The following is a 19,056-nucleotide window of genomic DNA, read 5'->3' as shown; positions in this document are numbered from 1 at the left end:
ACACATAGTAGGTGTCAATAAGCATCTGTTGATAGGATGAATACATGAGTGAATGTTCATTTCCCCAACTAATCTGCCATCCTTTGAAGGCAGAAACCACATGCCGCCCATCTGTTCCCCCGCATGCACAAACTCACAGGCCCTTGCAATCAACATACCTAAGATTTGAGTGAGGGCTCATTCTATATGGAGAACTTTGTTTGCACTATCTCATATAATCCCCTAACAAATCACAAGGCAGGTCTGCTAATGTTCCCCTGAGCAGTGAGAACACAGAGGCACAGAGAGGTAAATGTCTTGTGCAAGGCCACACAGGTCAGGTAGTCAGGGATGGAACCAAGGTCTGCCTTGTCCAGAGTTTTCGAGCCACTAACTCTTCTGCCTCTGATCACTGCACAGAGAACACTGTGCACATGTGAGTTTTGGGGACATGCTCCCATCAGATCTTGAGCAAAACAAATATTTCATGGGGGCTGGGAGCTCAAGGAGAGGCTTTGGGATCCTGGGACATAGCTGGATCCCCATGTGGGGGTACCTGTCCCTTCAGGGTTCTTGTTGCTGCCCAAAATGAGCTGATAACGGCCCACTGCCCTGCTTCTCCCCCGAAGCCCAGCCTAAGCTGCCATTCGGGTGGTCTAGTGCGTGAGCACTCAGCTTCCAGAGACAACAAATGATGCTCATTGCTGAAGAGTGAGGGTTGGGAGGGGCCTCATGGCCAGAACTTCTTCTGGAGAGCTGGTGAGTCTTAACGCTGTGAGTCATCTTAGAACTCCTTTACCCAATCTGTCCCTGCATGAGCAGGGAACGGCAGAAGGACTCTAGTCTGAAGTGCTTGACTCTAAGCCTGCGCTTACAGTCTCCACGTCTCCCTGAGTGAAGCCATAGTTTCCCTCCTGCCTTCCTGCTCCACTCCAAAGCTGCTCTGGGGCCCTGATCAATTGGAGGTGCATGGTGCCATGGCGGCTTTCACTCCTCCTGGGCCGGTGGCATATACAGTGAATGATATCAGCTTCTAATGAAAAAGCCTGTCCAAGAACCCCCTGGCAGTGGCTTGGAGTGTAGGGGTGGCGAGGTCACATCTTAGAACCTCCCAGTTAGTTCTGGGACCTTAATTCCAGTATGATCCCTGGCACCTTGTGCCCATCCACTGGCAGCCTCCCTCGGCCCCAGGCAGGCTGAGGCAGCTCATCCCCTGAGCATCCCTCGAAGGCTACTCACTGGGGCTTCAACTGCTTGGAAGGCCAGTGTAGGGCCTCTCTCTCTCTCGCTCTGTCATATACACACACACATGCGCACACACCATCAGCCTCCTTCAACATCCAGGATGGCATGACATCTCTACCTGTCCTTTGCTTTGGTTCACAGCTCTTTTCACTGAATGGTTCTCTTTTTCCACCCCCCAAAAAAAGGAGTGGGGGAAGCATCTCAGCCAGAGAAGGGGGATGAGAGTTTCCCACACCACCTTCTGTCTGTGCGTCCTATGTGGGCTCTCAACTCCCCATTCCTTGCACATCCGCTTGCAGAGTCATCCAAGGGCCCAGGTACCACCAGCCCCACCCTTTCCTGCTGCCTGGGGACCTCCTCAGTGCACCCAGGCCTGTCATGATGGGGAGTCACTGGGGGAATATCTGGGGCACGTATGTGTGTTGACCTTGAGTGGTTGGTCTGGGGCCTTTCTGGGGGTGTCTCTGTTGGTCCAGAACATCAACACATCCTGAAGGAAATGCGTAGCACCTCTGGGTCAGAGCTGTGGCTCCATAGGTAACCCAGCTGTATCATCCCAGCCTCTAGTACCCTGGTTTGGCTGCTGGTGGGACTCCCATGCTGCACCTGTGGTGCTGTGCGGTGAAGAAGCCCGGGAGCTCGGGCCCCTAAGCCACACCTGGCCCTTATCTTTAGTGGACAATGAGAGTATGGCCTTTGTCAAAATAAAAACGATAAACCCATTTCTGTGTAAGCAATGGGTATTTGTGCAAAACAAATACCTATTTGCTTGGCTTGCCTGGGTCTGGGAGAGAGAGGTAATTAGTAGAATATGAACGTTTAGAGGAATCTTTTTGCAGCTAAACAATACAAAAAAAGGCCTGCACATTTTCCAGAGGCTTCTGTAGGATCTCAAAAATAGTACTTTCCTTCTGGGGGCTGGGGCTCATCCTCGAACCCCAGGATGCTTGCTTGGGCCCCTGGGACCCTCTGAGGTTTCTACCAGGCTTTCATTTTCCTTGGGGATTCGAAGCTATTCCTGTTTTCCCCAGCCACAGGCAGGAGCCTGCCCCATATCCTATCCTGTAGAGTCCCCAGAGAGCCCTGACGGCTATCTTCTTACCCACCGTGAGCTACCTGAGCTGGGGTGACTGGGCCTGTTCTGCAGATGGAGAAAATGATCTTTGCAAACACACTGTTATATGGAGCCTGCATCATTCTGTCCAGCAACGGAAGCCAAGAAGGCAAAAAGGAGAAAAGATCGTAAGTCAAGGAGAGTGTTGTCTAGGGAAGGCCAGAGGAGGGGGGAAAAAAAGACAAAAACAAAAACAAACAAACAAGAACAACAACAAACCAAAACAGCCTTGGGATTTCCAAATTGCAGATGTTCACATAAAAGTCTCTTTCATGATGTACTTCTGGAAATAGACTCTGCAGATAACACTATGTTTATGGGGAAGACAGAGGTGGTGGCCACTCCGCGGTGCTTCTGCTGGCAAGATGCCCAGGGCTTGCTCAGGCACAGCCTGGTCCTGCTCACTTCTGCCTGCTGCAGCCTCTGAGCCCACCGGGCCCCACCTACCCCACTGAGACCCCTTCTGCCATACCCCTCCCTCCTCAGCAACCCCTCCTAGCTACCCAGGTACTATGATGCTGATTTCCAAACTTTACTGCAAAGTACAACCACCCTGGAGCTTTAATGGACACTCTACTCAGAGATCCCAACCTAAGGGGCCTGGGAGGAGCCTGGGCATTGGGATTTTTTCCAGGTGGTTCTGAATGCCCCAAAGTTTCAGAATCACTGTCCTGTGAAACTTGTTAAAATACAGATTCCTCAGCCAGGCATGTAGTTCACACCTGTAATCCCAGCTGTTTGGGAGGCTGAGGCAGGTGGATCACTCGAGGTCAAGGAGGTCGAGACCAGCCTGGCCAACATGGCAAAACCCTGTCTCTACTACAAATACAAACATTAGCTGGATGTAGTGGCACATGCCTATAGTTCCAGCTGCTCAGGAGGCTGAGGCAGGAGAATTGCTCAAACCCGGGAGACAGAGGCTGTAGTGAGCAAAGATTGCACCACTGCTCTCCAGCCTGGGTGACAGAGTGATAAAAACCAGATTCCTAGATCCCTCTTTGAATATTCGCCTTAAGTTTCTCTAGGCTGAAGGCTGGAATCCGTAGTAGTTTGACCAGCAACCCTTGGGAATTTTTACAGAAATAGGAACCACTGCCTTAGAACATTGGGTGGGGATAAGAGAAAAGTGTGGAGATTTTAGACCATCTTCCTTTTTTAACATCTGACTTTTGTACAACCCACACCCATGTTCATTACCCACCGACACTGCTAAGCTGCTTTCACACAGCAGTTCACGCAGACCTGCAGAACATACCGCATTCTGTGACTCATCAGGGTGACACAACTGCTCTGTAAGCCGGTCTTGTGCAGTTAAGTGAAAATGATGTATTTTATCCTTGATATTTTAAAATGACTGAAAAATGGGAGACAACCAAAAGGAGTATCTCCCGATGATAAGACCCCTAAGTCCTTAACCCCACTGGACAAACAGGTTTATCAGTAGGTAGGTGAACAGTGATGAAGTGATCCCTTCAATCATACTTATTGGACAAACTTAAGCTGATTAAAATTAGGAAGGAAAAAAAATAAAGCCCTGGAGGAAATGTTTCACATGTATTTTTGAGATAATATTTAAAGGTGAGTGGTAACTGATTATTATGATGTATTTCAGCTCTTTGAAAGTGGACTTGGGAAGAGGTAATTCTATAATTTGACGTTTGCGTATCAGTATTACTTCATTTTTTCAAAAATGCTTAGCAATAGGCATAGGAGCAGAACGTGGGAGGCTAGCAGCGGTGGGATGGACTGCACAGGATACCTGAAGCGTCCCATTTGATGGAGGAGATAGATCCCTTTCTCTTCTAAGAGTGTGTACAGTTTATTGTGAACAGGGCATGGAATTTGCAGAAAGGGCACGTCATCTGCAATGAGGGGACCCCATTTGACAATTCCCCAACCTCCTGCCACTCCCAGCTTTGGGATCTGGAGCCGTGCTCACTTGCTCTGAGCTTGTTTCATCATTTGTAAAATGATGGTGATGTCAACATCCTCCAGCAGCCTTAACGAGCAGTTATTAGTGTCATCCCTAGTTCACAGATGAGGAAAATGAGGCTCCAAGAGCTCAAGAATCTTGCTCAAGATCTCGCAGCTGGAAGGTGGTCTATTGACCCAGAGTGTCCCTGCAGAACCCTTACTTGTAATCACCTTGCTGCACGGCTCCCTCATTCATTCGTTCTTCCCTCCACCCGCCCATCACACACATATACCAAGCGTCTACTATGTGCCTGCTGTTCAGATGAACAAGGCAGGGTCCTCACCCCCTGGGAAGATAGCAGTGGAATTGAGCCCAGGTTGCCAAGGGCCCCCAGAAGAGGAGTGAGGAGCCCTTGTGGGGATTCTCAGGGACGGGTTGCCCTTTCCCGCCTCCTGGGTGCCCGGCACTGCGCCTGGCACACCCTGGGCAAGTGCTCCGTGAGCAGTGTGGACAGTCGGAGGCCTTGGCTTGCCCTGTTTCGGAGGCCGCACCTAGATACTCCACCAGGGGGCAGGGTTGAGGCAGGAATGGCCGGAGCCGGCCCTAGCTGGGCCCGGGAGCTTTCAGGACAGGGTTGTCCTGCTGGAAGCAGCTTCTGTTCACTGCTTTGCTGAAAAGAGAAGCCCTGGGGACCGTGAGAGAATACAGGCCTGGCCGGTGCCCATGTCTTCCCCACGCTTGTTTCAAAGCGCATCGGGTGCCTCTGAGTCAGCCACAGGTAACAAACACCTCTTTTCCCAATACCTCCGGCACTTGCACCCCTAGGCACCTGTATCCCGGGCCCTGGTGGGGGCTCCCCTTCAAGTGGGGCCTGGGACAGTGGTCCTGGGTAGATCACCTTCTTTGAAAGCTCTTAGCTCCAAACCCGTGAAAGGTGTCTGAGCCAGGTACATCCTCCTCCTTCCCCCACCGCACTGCCCAGAATCTCCCAAGGGTGGTTTCCAGAAAGTTGTTGGCCAGGCTGCATGTCATGGGATGTAGAAGGTTTTCGAGATTTTCTACTAATTGGTTTTATAAACATGCAGGCGGGGAAAGTCAACTTTACATGATGAGGGTACAAGGGGCAAGAAGCCAGGTTTTTTTTTCCAGATAACGAGCCCTAGTCCATGTGTTCACTCACGCATGCATTCACTCATTTGTCAATCTGTATATAAAGCATCTACTAAGTCCCACATGCAGTGGCCAGTGTCAGAGACAAAGCCTCTGAGAACGTCCAGCCTCCAAGGAGACAGGAACGTAAAACAGGCAACCGCATTATAAAGGTCAAAAACTACAGCCCAAGAGCCATAGATGGCTCATGACATTTTTATAAGGGCCTGCCCACTATATGATAACCCTGTTTGTCCAGGGAGGTGAAGAACTTAAGGGTCTTTTCATCGGGAGCTACTCCTTTTGGTTTTCTCCCATTTTCAGTCATTTTAACAAAACATCAAGGGTAAAATACATCATTTTCATTTAACTGCACAAGACCTGCTTACTGAGCAGGGGAAAGAATGCTGAATGTTCTCACAGTTTTAGAGAGTAGTGAGAAAACCACAACAAAAAACACTGAATACTGTACACAAATTTAAACTGTGTTCTTTGCTAGAGACATATTTAAATATTCACCCAAGTTGAGAGAATAATATAACGAACCCTACATATGCATCGGCAGCTTTGATAATTATCAACACTTAGTTGGTCTTGTTCCTTCCATTTTCCCCACACATGTATGGTTTTTTTTCTTTTCTTTTTTGTTTTTTGAGACTGAATCTGAGTGTATCATCTAGGCTGGAGTGCAGTGGCGTGATCTCGGCTCACTGCAACATCTGCCTCCAGAGTTCAAGTGATTCTTGTCCCTCAGCCTCCCGAGTAGCTGGGATTACAGATGCCTCCCACCAGGCCCGGCTAATTTTTGTATTTCTTAGTAGAGATGGGGTTTCACCATGTTGGCCAAGCTGGTCTCAAACTCTTGACCTCAAGTGATCCACCCACTTCAGCCTCCCAAAGTGCTGGGATTACAAGCATGAGCTACCACACCTGGCCGTATGCTTTTTTTATTCTTAAAAGTCTAGCGAATCCTAGACAGCCTGAGATTTTACCTGAAATTCTCCAGTGTGTCTCTAAATTATGAGGAATTTTTAGGAAAAATGTAACCCTCATGCAATTATCACACCAATAAATTAGTTACAATTTTGTAACTTTCTCTAGTTAATACCCAGTCCACATTCAGATTGCACTCTCCCAAATAATTTTTTTTTACAGATGGTTTCTTTGAATCAAGATCATCTACATTTTAAGTAAGTAATTTAATCCTTGTGATTATCCTAAGAGGCGGGCTGCTTTTATTATTAGCTTCCTCATTTGTTAGATGAGCAAAACTGAGTCACAAAAAGGTAAAGGTCAGATAATTTTTCCAAAGCCACTAGCAAATGGCAACGTTGAGGTTTGAACCTCAGCCCTGGGACTCAAAGCATCCATTTCTTAAGGCTTCACACCTAAGGGCCACACTATAAGGTAACTTAGCATAGTCTAGGTAAGGGCTATGAGGGTGAGATGAAGAGGGGAAAGGGCATGGGGTTGGGAGTAGGAGCAGAGAGCGCTCCCTAGAGGAGCAGACATTTGCACTGAATCCTAAAGGTTGAGTGGAAATTGACGAGAGGGAGGGCAGAGAGGGCATTGAAGCTGGGGACGACATGAGCAGGGGTGTGCAGGCAGAAGCAACGTGGCATGACACGTGATGACCAGTGGGCCATGTTGCTAGGGCTTAGTGTTCAAGGACACGGAGATGGCAGTCAGGGGCCCAGGACAGAGGATGCATGCTCCCTCCCCTGGGGAAGGCAGTGGTCTTTCCTGAAGTCAGTTTCCTGATCATCAAAACAACCCCATGAGGTCAGCATTGATGGCCCCAATTTGACAGATGGGAAACTCAGACCCAAAAAGTTTGAGACACAACAAGAAAATGACACAGTCAGCTGTTTTGACTCCAGGTCCTATCCTCCTCCAGCGACCTCTAAGGCACCTTGTTCTTGCCCACTGTCCAGTTCATTCAAATAACCAAATGTAACCGAGGGCCTTTCATGTCCCAGGCCTGGGCTTGGCGGTGGCTATGGGGTGACCATGGAGGGGGCCAGCCCTGGAGCCACAGAGAACACAGACACGGGTGGAAGAATGAAGCTCTTTGCTGTCATTGGGCTCGGGCTTGTTCCACCTACAAGGGCAGAGTGGGCATCTGCCCGATGGGGTAGTAGGGATCGTCTTCCAGTCTCCTGAGCTCCTTCCCTGGAGGGGAGAGGCCCTGGGCTCCAGTCCCCATGCTGAAGCTGGTAGCCTTGGACAAGTCACTTTCTCTGTAACAAGAGCAGGCTGGGATGAAGGGATCACTGTGGGCCTTCCACATCTGGCAATGGTTCATGGATCAGGGAAATAAAGCAGGGGATAAAGTCTATCTGTCCTCCCTCCACTGCCCAGAGCGTGACTCCATCTCCCTTCCCTCCTCCTGCACTGGATCCCTGGCTCAGATGGGGAGAAACAGAACTGGCCTAAGGGACTGACACACAAGGATACCCCTAGGAGCTGGTCTGGGCAGCCTGCTTGGGGCACACGGTGGTGTTCTGAACCTTGCATGCCATGGAAGTGCCTAAAATTCTCGGCGCCTCAGTTTTCTCCTCTTTAAAATGAGGCTGATAGGAGCTCCTGCCACATAGGGCTTTCGTGAGCATCACAGGAGACCTGTGGGAAGGGGCTTGCCGTGGGCCTTGGCTCACACTAAGGGCCCAACAAGGGCTGGCTCTTTGATCATCTAACAGCCAAAGTTTGCAAGCATCAGGACTTGGCCACTGGAGCACAGGGCCAGAAACAGCTGTCAAGGAAGTCAACTGGCATGCGTGCCTGTGTGTGCGTGTGTGCATGTGTATGTAGGCGACAGATTTAAATACAAATAGCATGGCTGGGAAGACAGGTGGCTGCAATCTCACTCCATGCAGCGCCTGCCAGCTCTGTTATCCATGAGCTCCCAAAAGGACCATGAGACAACACTGTCTAATCTCAAAGCAGCTCGATATTCCCTGTCTAATTATGGCTCCTCCAAGCCCCTTCTCGACACATGCTCCACACCCAACCTCTTTCTAAGTCCTCTTTCTTAGTCCTAAGGTCTCTGTGACATGGGCATTTACATCCATTTTACAGATGAGAAACTGAGACCCAGGAAATTTAAGGGCTTGGGGCTGGGATGTGGTGGAGCTGGCTCTTGACCCAGGCTGTGTGCTGCCCGCATCCTCTTCACCACCGCACTACCCTGCCTAGAGCACAAGCATGAGCAGAGGGGCGTTCTTCTTGTTTCCTTTTTCACAGAAAGACATTGAGGCTCAGAGATGCAGGCACAGCCTGCAGAGACCCCAGTCTCCTGACTCCTCGTTCTGTCCTTGCTCCAGAACCAAGCCCGTAAGCTGCCGCTTGCCACTCAGTCCTCTTAGCAGTTGAGTCCAGGCCCTCTTGCCAAATTCCCTCCTTTTCCTCCCCAGCATGAAGCTTCCACTTCAAAAAAAATCAGTGGTGTTCCCTCCCAGCCTCCCCCATCTCCTATACACATATTCTCCCCAGCCCATGTCAGTTCTGGTTCTTGCTTTAATTCATCCTATCAGGAAGTACACCGTGAGCACCTGCAATATGCAGGCATAGACAGTGACAGAGCAACAGAGCAGGGAAGATGTATGGGCAAGCCTGGTAGAGGGCACAGCATGTGCAAAGGCCCTGGGGCCTGAGGGCACAGGTGGTCAGGAAGCGACAAAGGGCTTGGCTTTGCAGGAGGGTAGAGGGAGGAGGGAGGGTGGCTCAAACACAGGGCAAGGCCAGCAGAGAGTCCCAGCTGGGTGACGTGTTTCCTTCCACGTGGGCAAGAACAAGAACCCATGGGTGTCCACAGGAGGATGTCTGCAGCTCCATTTGGAGGAGGCCACCAGTTCAGATGGCTTCAATTTCATGAATCAGAGAAGGATGGGGAAGGCATTTCAGAGCAAAGGAACAGCTTGGCCATGTGCACAGAGGCGGAACTCAGGAGTATTTGACAGCAAGGCTCATGAAGTAGAAAAGAAGGTGAATGGGAGAAGAACCAAAGGAAGAGACTGGGAAAACAGGCTTGTGTAGGAAGAGCAGGGAGAGGGCCTACTTGGGAAACCACTGAGATGGTGGGACCCCTTGGACGTCCAGGTGCTGATGTGATTTTCAGTTTTATGAGGCTGCTGTGGGCCAGAAACACAGCTACACTTTGAGGATTGACAAAAGAGACGTGGGCTGAAAGGATAATATTTTTGGACACTGTAAGAGGACAAAGCACATCTAAATAGACACCTAGAGCAAGGGACATACATTTTGGGTGCCGACAACCCCTTTCTAGAGAAGCAGCAGCGTGAGCTCCCCTGCTGCTTGTTAAATGATGGATCTGCCCGATGAATGAATGAGTGGACTCTTGGAATATATGGCAGCTCCAGCTGGAAGCCAGCTTTGGGATCAAGTCCAATCTCCTCACTTTCAAGATGAGAAAGTGAGTACAGAGAAGGCAAGTGGCTTGCCTAAAGCCACACAGCAGGAGCTATTTCCCCCTGGTCTTCTAGCTCTCTAGGCAAGGAGTCTGCTGTTCTGCTCTGAGGGCAGGGGTATGAGTCCCTGCTCTCTCAGGATATTCCCCTACTCTTAGAATTACCCGCCTTCATCCCCTCCCAGTCATGGGCAGGCTCATAGCACACATGCCTTTCTCCACTCCCAGACTCAGAGCAGGATTCCTAGAGCTGCAGGGTGGACCCCTCCCTTCCTTTCCTTTGGGCCTGGGCTTTCATTTTCTCTCACCCTACCCCCTACCCCTAATCAAGACTTAGCAGATCCACACTCAAAGCCCCAAGCCTGAACTTGCCTCCAGATTGGAGACCGTGGGGTGGGCGGGCTCAGATTTTATCGCATCCCCTGGAATGCCCATCGTTCACATTTGCGAGGCAGTCTCTTCTCCCTTAACTCTGTCTCTCTTCCTTCTTTCATAGAGAGGAGGAGGAGGAGGGGAGCTGACTGGTTAATGGAATGTCAGAGCTGGGGGAGAGACTAGAGTCTGTCTCAGTCACTGGTGTTTGAAATCAAGTATACATAAGAATCATCAGGGTGCTGGTTAATGTGCAGATGTGTGAGGGTGAGGTCTTTCTAGGAATTCTGGTTCAGGGTTCTAGAACATGTTTTTCACCATCTCCCATGTTCTCCGAGCTTCCCCCTCTGAGTCCTAAACATACCCCTCTCTGCTAATATAAACCTCTGTTCCACACTGGAACCATCCTCCAGTTTAAACACAGAGAGACCACTCACCACCACACCTCTAGAAACTGGAAGTGGCTGGGCATATAGTTGGGTCTGTTGGGATCCATGGAAAAAGGAAATAGGCTCAGAAACTCACAGTTGGCATTGAGGGACCATGTCATCCTGAGTCAGGTTAGTAAGATACACATCTCACCTACAGGCACCACCACCACCACCACCATCACCATCATCATCATCATCATCATCATCATCATTTCTTTCTCCTACACAATAACCCAAAAGTGTTCACTGACCCTCTAAGTGTGCCAGGTAAGCTGGCCAGGCTATGGAACCTGTGGGATCTTTAGAACACATGCCCAGCACTGAGCCAGGACAGCCTGCCCATTAGCCTACCCCTCAGCCTTGGTAGCTGGTGCATCCACTCAAGTTGGAATCCCCCTGCGCTGCTATTGGAACAATAGAATCCTTCCCTTGGGTGTTCTGGGGCCTTGTGGGCTTTGTCTCTGCTTCATTCCCCATTCAACACCCTTAACAAGCCAATAGTACTAATGTTAATATATTCCTTTATACAGAGATGATCCTGGCTCAGAAAAGCTGGGCTACTTACCCGAGGGCACACAGCCTGTAAGTGGAGACACTGGGATTAGAACCCTCGGCATTTCTCCCTCCCTACCTGTTATCATAGCCTTAGGCACACTTGTGTCTTTCTAGGCCGACACTGTCTAGTAAAATACAATAAGAGCCATAGATGAAATTTTACATTTTCTAGTAGTGGTATTAAAAAGTAATAGAAACAGATGAAGTTTAGTGGAATAATAGATTTTGTTTAACCCAGTATATTCAAAATATTATCATCTCAATATGGAGTTAATATAAAAATTATTAATGGGAACATTGCGCTCTCACATTCATACCATGTCTCTGGAATCAATGGTGTATCTTATGCTTCCGGAACATCTCAGCTGGGACCAGCCTCATTTCAAGTGCTGAGTGGCCTCCTGCCGCACGTGGCTACTGACTGGCTGGTCTAGATTACAGCAACACCGCTGCCTCATAGGTGTGTGCAAAAGGGCACTGTGCCCAGAGTAGAGTGGGCACATGCTCAATGTGAACCCTTGCCACCATCCACATCACAGGGATTCAGGGCCCACCACAGTGTCCTTGAATGAGGGGACAGCGGTGCTGAAGCCTTGCTTTGAAACCTCCACAGTGACCCTGGCTGGCTCGCTTTGCTTCCTGGTTGTGGTTGGCACCCTTCTCAGCCCCTCCCAGGAACCCACCTGGACCATGGCTGCTTCGCCACCCTTGCTTCCATATCAGAGCCCACCTCCCTTGGAGTTTGCCTCCCTGCTGCCCAGAGGATGGCTGAGGTTCCTGGGAAGATCCCTGGGTTGCTGTTTATACAAAGCCAAGGGCAGCCTCCTGGCATGTGGGTGCTTTGCTGGCACAGGGCCGGAGCCTTTTCTAAAACCTGGGGGTGGTTGGCGGGGCTTGCTGTGGATCCAGGAGTGCTGCTCAGCCCACAAGGTAGCGTTTTGTCTCTCAAGGAGCTGGTTGGGCGGAGGCCTGTTCCCGTGCCCACTCCTTCTCCAAATGCCATGCCGAGGGGGAAATGCCTTTCAGTGCCGTCCTCGTGCCAGCATCCAAGATAAGCTGTCGGCTGGAGGGGCCCTGAGCTGGCAGCAGGGGCTTCAGGGAGCCCAAAGAGGCTCTGGGTGGGGAGTTGGGGGTGTGGGGTCTGGATGGGGTTTGAAATCTTCACTCAGATTCCAACTCTAAACAGCAGGTGTGAAAAGACATATTGTTCACATTCTCTGTTTTCTAAAGGGGATATTTTGCCATACACTTGACCCACATTATTCTGCAGTTGCTTCTGGAAGCAGAGAATGAGTTTGTATCTCACACCCAAACACAAGGTTCACACACACACACACCACACACGCAAACACAACACATACACACTCACCACACACACACCACACACACACTACAAAAACACACCACATATACACTCAACAGACACACACCACACACATACACACACCATACACACACCTCACACACACCACACACCACACACACCACATACACAAACACGCCACATACACACTCAACACACACACACCACATACTCAACACACACCACATACACACTCAACACACACACACAACATACACACACACACCACAAACATGCTCACACCATACACACACCACGCACAAGCACCACGCACACCACACACACACAAGCACACTACATACATAATACACACCACACACATACACACCACACATACACACACATACCACACACCACACACATACAACACACACACAAACCACATACACACTCAACACGCACACCACACACCACACACACACGTACCACACACACCACACACAATAAACACCACACACACACACCACACATCCCCCCACAAACCCCAGGCACATACCCCACAAACACACCACACACACAGCACACACCCCTCACACACCACACACGCCACACACACACTACACACATCCCCACACACACCACACACACCCTCCACACACACACCACACACACACCACACACACACCACATACACCACACCCCCCCACCACACACGCACACACCCCACACACATACCACACACACATACCACACACACTACACAAACCCACACACACACCCCACACACCACACACACCCCACACACCCCTCCATACCACCACCCCCCCACACACACCACATACACACCACACACACCCCCACACACACCACACCCCCACCACACACACACACACCCCACACACATACCACACACACATACCACACACACACCACACAAACCCACACACACACCCCCACACACCACCACCCCCCGACACACACCACACAGGCACACACATACACACTCCACACACACACACCACACACACCCCACATACACACTATACGCATACCCCCACACACCCTCTCACAAACACACCCACCCCACACACACACAGTGCAGCTATGCACATCCCACATGCACTGATACGGGAGGGAGGATGTGGGTTTTACCTGTAGACCTATACATAGACCACCACAGGCCTAATGCTTGCCCAGGATTTTATCACTCAGCATTCGTTTGCTGAATTACACGCTTCTGAGAGGTTTTCCTCAGTCACGTTTTCACGTTCAGCAGCAGGGAGCTTGGTGTGGTGAGACAGTTAGTCCCAATTAACAAATGAGGAAAGTGAGGTCTGAGGTGCAACGGGACTTACTGCGGCTGACACAGCCAGTGGCAGAGCCTGATTCCAGCCCCTCTACTCTGGCTGACGTTACCCCTGTCACCTGTCCCACTAGCCAGTAAACTCTGTTGGGCAGGGACTACATGCCCCTGGTTTCTGCACTTGGACCAGGGAGGCAGGAGGCTACATTACCAAGAGCTGGACCAAGGTTCAAATGTCAGCTTCCCTGATTACCAGCTGTGTGACCTTTGACAAATTACTTAACCTCTCCGAGTCTCGGTTTTCATATCTGTTAAGGACGATAATTGCACTTGCTAAATAATATTGTTATGGGAATTGTAGAATGTGCCTAATAAATGTTTGTTGGGTGAACTGAGGTTGGTCTTATACATGTGTTGGCTCAGTGCTTGCTAATGCACATTAAATGGAGTCCCTTTCTCTTAGCACATGGTGGACATGCTCAACAAATGCAGAAGAAAAGAATAAAGAGATGAAAACATAAGTCATATTTGCAATACACCTTTAGCACAGATTAAATTCCCAAATACACTCGGCTGTTCCTGAGATCACTCCAGTGCCTTCCTCCTCGGCCGATCTCCTTCTGGGCCGCCATCTTCCTCCTTCCACTGCAGAATCTTTACAGAGTGCTTTCATATCTCCCAGAGAAGTCCCCCTTGTAACTCTACTTCCTCAAAGTTTTCTTGGCAATTCTCACACGCATTTTCTTCAATATGAACATTTACAACCATTTTCTCCATTAAGATCTCACTGGGACCCTGGTTGGACATGTGCTCCCTTTGCATATTAATTCGGGAGGATGACCATGTATGGGATTTGGCTATGAAACAAGGCTGGTTTCCGAGTGGAGTCCAGCTCGTTTCTATCAGTCTCACAGCCCACACAGCGGGCGGGGCTTTCAGGACATCCTGAGAACTCCAGTGCCATGCACACCTCTGTCCCAGAAGCATCTAAATCATGAAACAAGCATGGGGTGGGTGGTCTGGGTTCCCCAGGCAGGGGCTGCCTAGAAGAGAGGTACCTTGTGCTGGTCCCGGGAGCCTTCCCTCCAACCTGCTCCCTGGGTCCCTCCACACGCTCTGCTCCTTTGCTGGTCTCCTCTGGCTGAGTCCTCAGCTCTGTCCTTCACTCCTCCTCAGCACCGGCTGTTCTGGGAGCTGACTGGGGCTCCAGCGTACTTGGACTCATGCTTAAACCTCCCGCCTCCTCTGCCCACTCAGACTTTGGCTTCTCTCAAACACTCACCTTTTCTCCATCCACTCCCTGCCCTCCCAGACATGGCAACCTGCAAAGCTATACCCAAATAAAGGCGCAGCCATACCCAGAGCCGAAATAAAGAGCGACTTAGCTCCTTCTGGGCACTCCTGTAGGACACAGTCAGCTCCCCCTAAGTAGGAATGGTTACAAATTGGCATCAGAAGATCTAAGTTTGGGCCCTGGCCACTTATTAATGAGGAGCTCCTGGGCAAGTCCTTTACTTGCTCTCACTTTCCATTTCTTTCATTTGTGAAATGGAGCTGATAACTTTCTGGTAAGGTGGTTCTGAACCAACTATAGGCAGGCACCATGCCAGGCATGAGGATTTAACCATAGATGAGACAGACCCACTCCCCGCCATCATTACACACACCGAGGCATTGAGAGGAATTCCTATTTCCCAGCTCTCAGTTTGCTGTCAGCTCTCGGCCTCAGTTCTGGCTGAAGCAGACCTACAGTCTGATTCTGGCAAGTGGTTTAACCCCAACACTTGGTTTCTTCATCTGTGAAGGGGGCTTCTTAACCCCCAAGGAAGCCATCAGTGTCATTTGGGGATAAACACCCTTTTGCCATCACCCCTCCGTCTCTAGGCTGTTCTGCCAGGAGCAGGTCCTGCCCTGGGCTGTGGAATCTGGGGCTCAGAAGCTGCCAGGTACCCACCTCCTGCCCTCCTTGCACTGCCTGCCTCTGCCTTTTCCTCACCATGCCTGGCCCTAGCTGGCTGGCTCTACACGGTCATATATGTGACTCCCCTGGCTTTTGGAGGTGCAGACCTTTGTCCCTTCCCCTTGGTGTGCCCTGGGGTGCAGGTGGAAGAGAGAGAGACTCTGGGGTGCCCACATCACCCCCACCCTGGAACAGCAGGCTTCATAGGCAGGACCCAAGTATGGACACTCTGCAGACTGCAGAGGGCTGTGCAGACCGGAGGTGACAGCAGTTGGGGTGAGACATCACCCTGAGCACTGTTTGCTCAATAAGGAGCTTTTGTTGAAAGCTGGCATTTTTCTTTCCAATTTTTTTTGGCTTTTTCCATGTCCCATCTTCGTAGCATCTCCAATGCTTGGAGTCTTGGAGTTTTCAAACTCAGAGACTCTAGAAGTCGCCTAACAACTTCGTCGCTTTACGCTGCTCTGGGAGGGTGAGTGACCCACCCGAGGCCACACAGCCAGGTTAGGCGAAGACGGGTCTGGAGCCCGGGCCCCTGACTCCCAGTTCTGCTGAGGGCCCCGTTCTTTCTGCACTGTTTCAGGTGGGGAGAGAGGGCAGGCTGGACCTGTGCAGTTTGTTTCCCCAAGTGTCACACCGTCCTCCTCACCCTGCCAGCTTCAGCCAACCTGGGCAGCTGACTCCTCACCCTGGGCTCTGTCCTTGCCCTGTAAGTGGCCACCTTCCAGCCCCAAACCTTCCTGGCCCTTTTCATCCTGCCCACCAGCCCCCATGTAGCAGGACCCAGTAGGGAAGGGAGCTGGGTCTCCCTCTGAGCCCCTCCAGGCAGGACTCACCGTGGCCAGGACGGTGCTGGCGGCTGCTGCTGTCACTGCTGCCAGCGTCCAGGGCAGGAACCACCTCATGCCTGGACGTCAGTGGCACAGGCATCGACCGAGCAGCCCAGAGGATCCGACCACCTCTCGGGGGAGCTGGGCCCAGACTGGCCGGCCCATCAGGAGCACCAGATATGCCTCTTCCGCAGCCCTTGGGGGGTTTTATTAAAGCAAGATCTGACGTCAGGGTGAAGGACAAACCCTGCATTTTCCTCTGAAAAAAACTTTTCCTGCCTCTCTCTCTTTTTTTTTTTTTTTCTTTCTTCCCTCTGTCCCCACCTCCAGCCTGAGCTTGGCCAGCCTCCCCAGCTCTGACAGTTCTTAAAGGGAAAGTTACAAGGCTATGACTTCACACTAGGGTGTGAAATTCTCACAGAGGAGCTGGGGTCATCCTGCCTAGGTCTTTCACTACTGTAGGGAGGGGGGAGCGTGGGAGGGTGCAGGATGGCCGAGGAGATACTGTTACCCCAGGCAGGCGGGTGTGTGGGCTTTGAGAGAGCTCCCAGTGGGAAATCAACTCCCTGTCATTTCTTCAGGCTGCTCCTACTTCTGGTTTTCTTTTTCTTTTTCTTTTCTTTTCTTTTTTTTTTGAGACAGAGTCTCGCTCTGTCGGCCAGGCTGGAGTGCAGTGGCGCGATCTCTGCTCACTGCAACCTCTGTCTCCCAGGCTCAAGCAATTCTCCTGCCTCAGCCTCCTGAATAGCTGAGATTACAGGCATGTGCCACCACACCCAGCTGATTTTTGTATTTTTAGTTAGAGACGAGGTTTCACCATGTTGGCCAGGCTGGTCTCAAACTCCTGACCTCAGGTAATCCGCCCACATCAGCCTCCCAAAGTGCTGGGATTACAGGCGTGAGGCATTGCGCCCGACCCTACTTCTGGTTTTCATTTGTCCTCTTGCACTCCCCTCTACCTAGCTGCAAGCGAAAGAGGCGGCTTTCAGTCCACCCATCTAGAAATGATAGGAATTCACAAATAGAATGAGCTCTGAGGCTCAGATTACAGCATCACCTTCATGACACGTGAAAGCCACGGTAACGCATTTGCTGTTTGCCTTCTCTGCTCATTGGTCAGAAGCCGTTTGGTGCTGGAGCTGTCCCCACGTGTCTCTGGATGCTTGCTATCCCTGGGGGGTTGGGTTTCCTGGCCTGCACCCTTATTGCACTGCTGCCACTGAGTCTCTTCCTTGGGCAAGAAAGGAGATGGGATGTCTTCTATGGGCTGTCCTAGTCCAGCCCTGTGCTCACCATGGGGACCGCTGCCACAGCCTCCTGACTGATACCCAGCCTCCCTGCCCACCTTCTACCATCCACACATCTCAGAACAATCCTTGAACTAGCGTCATGTATAGATCATCTTCTGGATACAACTGTCCAAAGCCTGCCCATCACACAGCACAGAATCCCCAGTCCTGGTGTGGCCCCTGGGCCGGCCAGCTCCCTGTACACTTCTTCCTCTCTCCCTTTTGTGCACCATGCCCAACCACAATGGCCTCCTTGCAACTCCTCTCACACCTTGGCAAGTTCTCAGCATCTCCAGGTCTCAGTAGGAATACTCGACACTGAGGTTTAAATGACAGTTACTCCTTCTCTTCTCTTTTCCTGTAGCTTATTAACAAGGGATGCTGAAGCATGTGTGGCTGCTTGGAGGTAGCAGCAGGCTTGTGTTCATGGAAGAGGTTTATGATCCCTATAGACATGACCCCAGAAGAGATGGTGCTGATGATTTCTCCATTTACTGACCTAGGGATGTGCCTCTGATCCAATTCCGGCCAATGAGACATAAGGGAAACCTGCTAGGGTCTTCTAGAAAAGATTCCCTTCCTCAGGAAGAGAATGACCATCTACTCATTCTTTTCTTTCCTTGTGTGCAAATGTGATGGTTGGAGCTGCAGCAGCCATTTTGGGTATATGAGGCTGAGAATAAAAAGTCAACAAACTGAGGATGGCAGAGTGGAAGCAAAAAAAAGGTCTGAGTCGTTGGGACTTCATGTTGTTGTTGGAACCACCATTCAGACTTCTCATTATGTGAAATAATTTAATATTTTATTGCTTAAACTGTAGTTAGTCTGAATTTTCATTTGTTGGAGTCAAGTTGTATACTAATTGATACATGAGGATTACTAAAATCATATATGTAAAATTAAAGGGCAGGGTATGTGGGGGGCACGTAAGGACTGCCCAATAAATGTCAGTCATTTTCTTCTCATTAATTTATTGATGCTTAAAAACAAATCCCAGGCTGGGCGCGGTGGCTCACACCTGTAATCCCAGCACTCTGGGAGGCCGAGGCAGGCAGATCACAAGGTCAGGAGATCGAGACCACCCTGGCTAACACAGTGAAACCCTGTCTGTACTAAAAATATAAAAAATTAGCCAGGCATGGTGGCGGGCACCTGTAGTCCCAGGTACTCAGGAGGCTGAGGCAG

At 50.6% G+C, this 19,056-nt stretch overlaps 1 protein-coding gene across 2 annotated transcripts in view; it reads right to left on the bottom strand.

Annotated features, from left to right (window-relative positions):
• CCN4 (cellular communication network factor 4) overlaps window positions 1–16,943 on the bottom strand; it is a 39,040-nt gene extending 22,097 nt beyond the window's left edge. Inside the window, exon 1 of one of the 2 annotated variants that reach the window (XM_004047550.5) lies at window positions 16,589–16,943. In XM_004047550.5, coding sequence (XP_004047598.1) covers window positions 16,589–16,657 — 69 coding nt within the window. In that variant the 5' untranslated portion in view covers window positions 16,658–16,943. The remainder of the gene's footprint in view (window positions 1–16,588) is intronic. The other variant, XM_004047552.5, reaches the window with a different exon arrangement.
• Window positions 16,944–19,056: the final 2,113 nt, after the last annotated feature.

This window comes from Gorilla gorilla, chromosome 7 (assembly GCF_029281585.2).
Source record: "Gorilla gorilla gorilla isolate KB3781 chromosome 7, NHGRI_mGorGor1-v2.1_pri, whole genome shotgun sequence".
Classification (NCBI taxonomy): Eukaryota; Metazoa; Chordata; class Mammalia; order Primates; family Hominidae; genus Gorilla; species Gorilla gorilla.
This window is presented reverse-complemented; position numbering and strand designations above follow the sequence as displayed.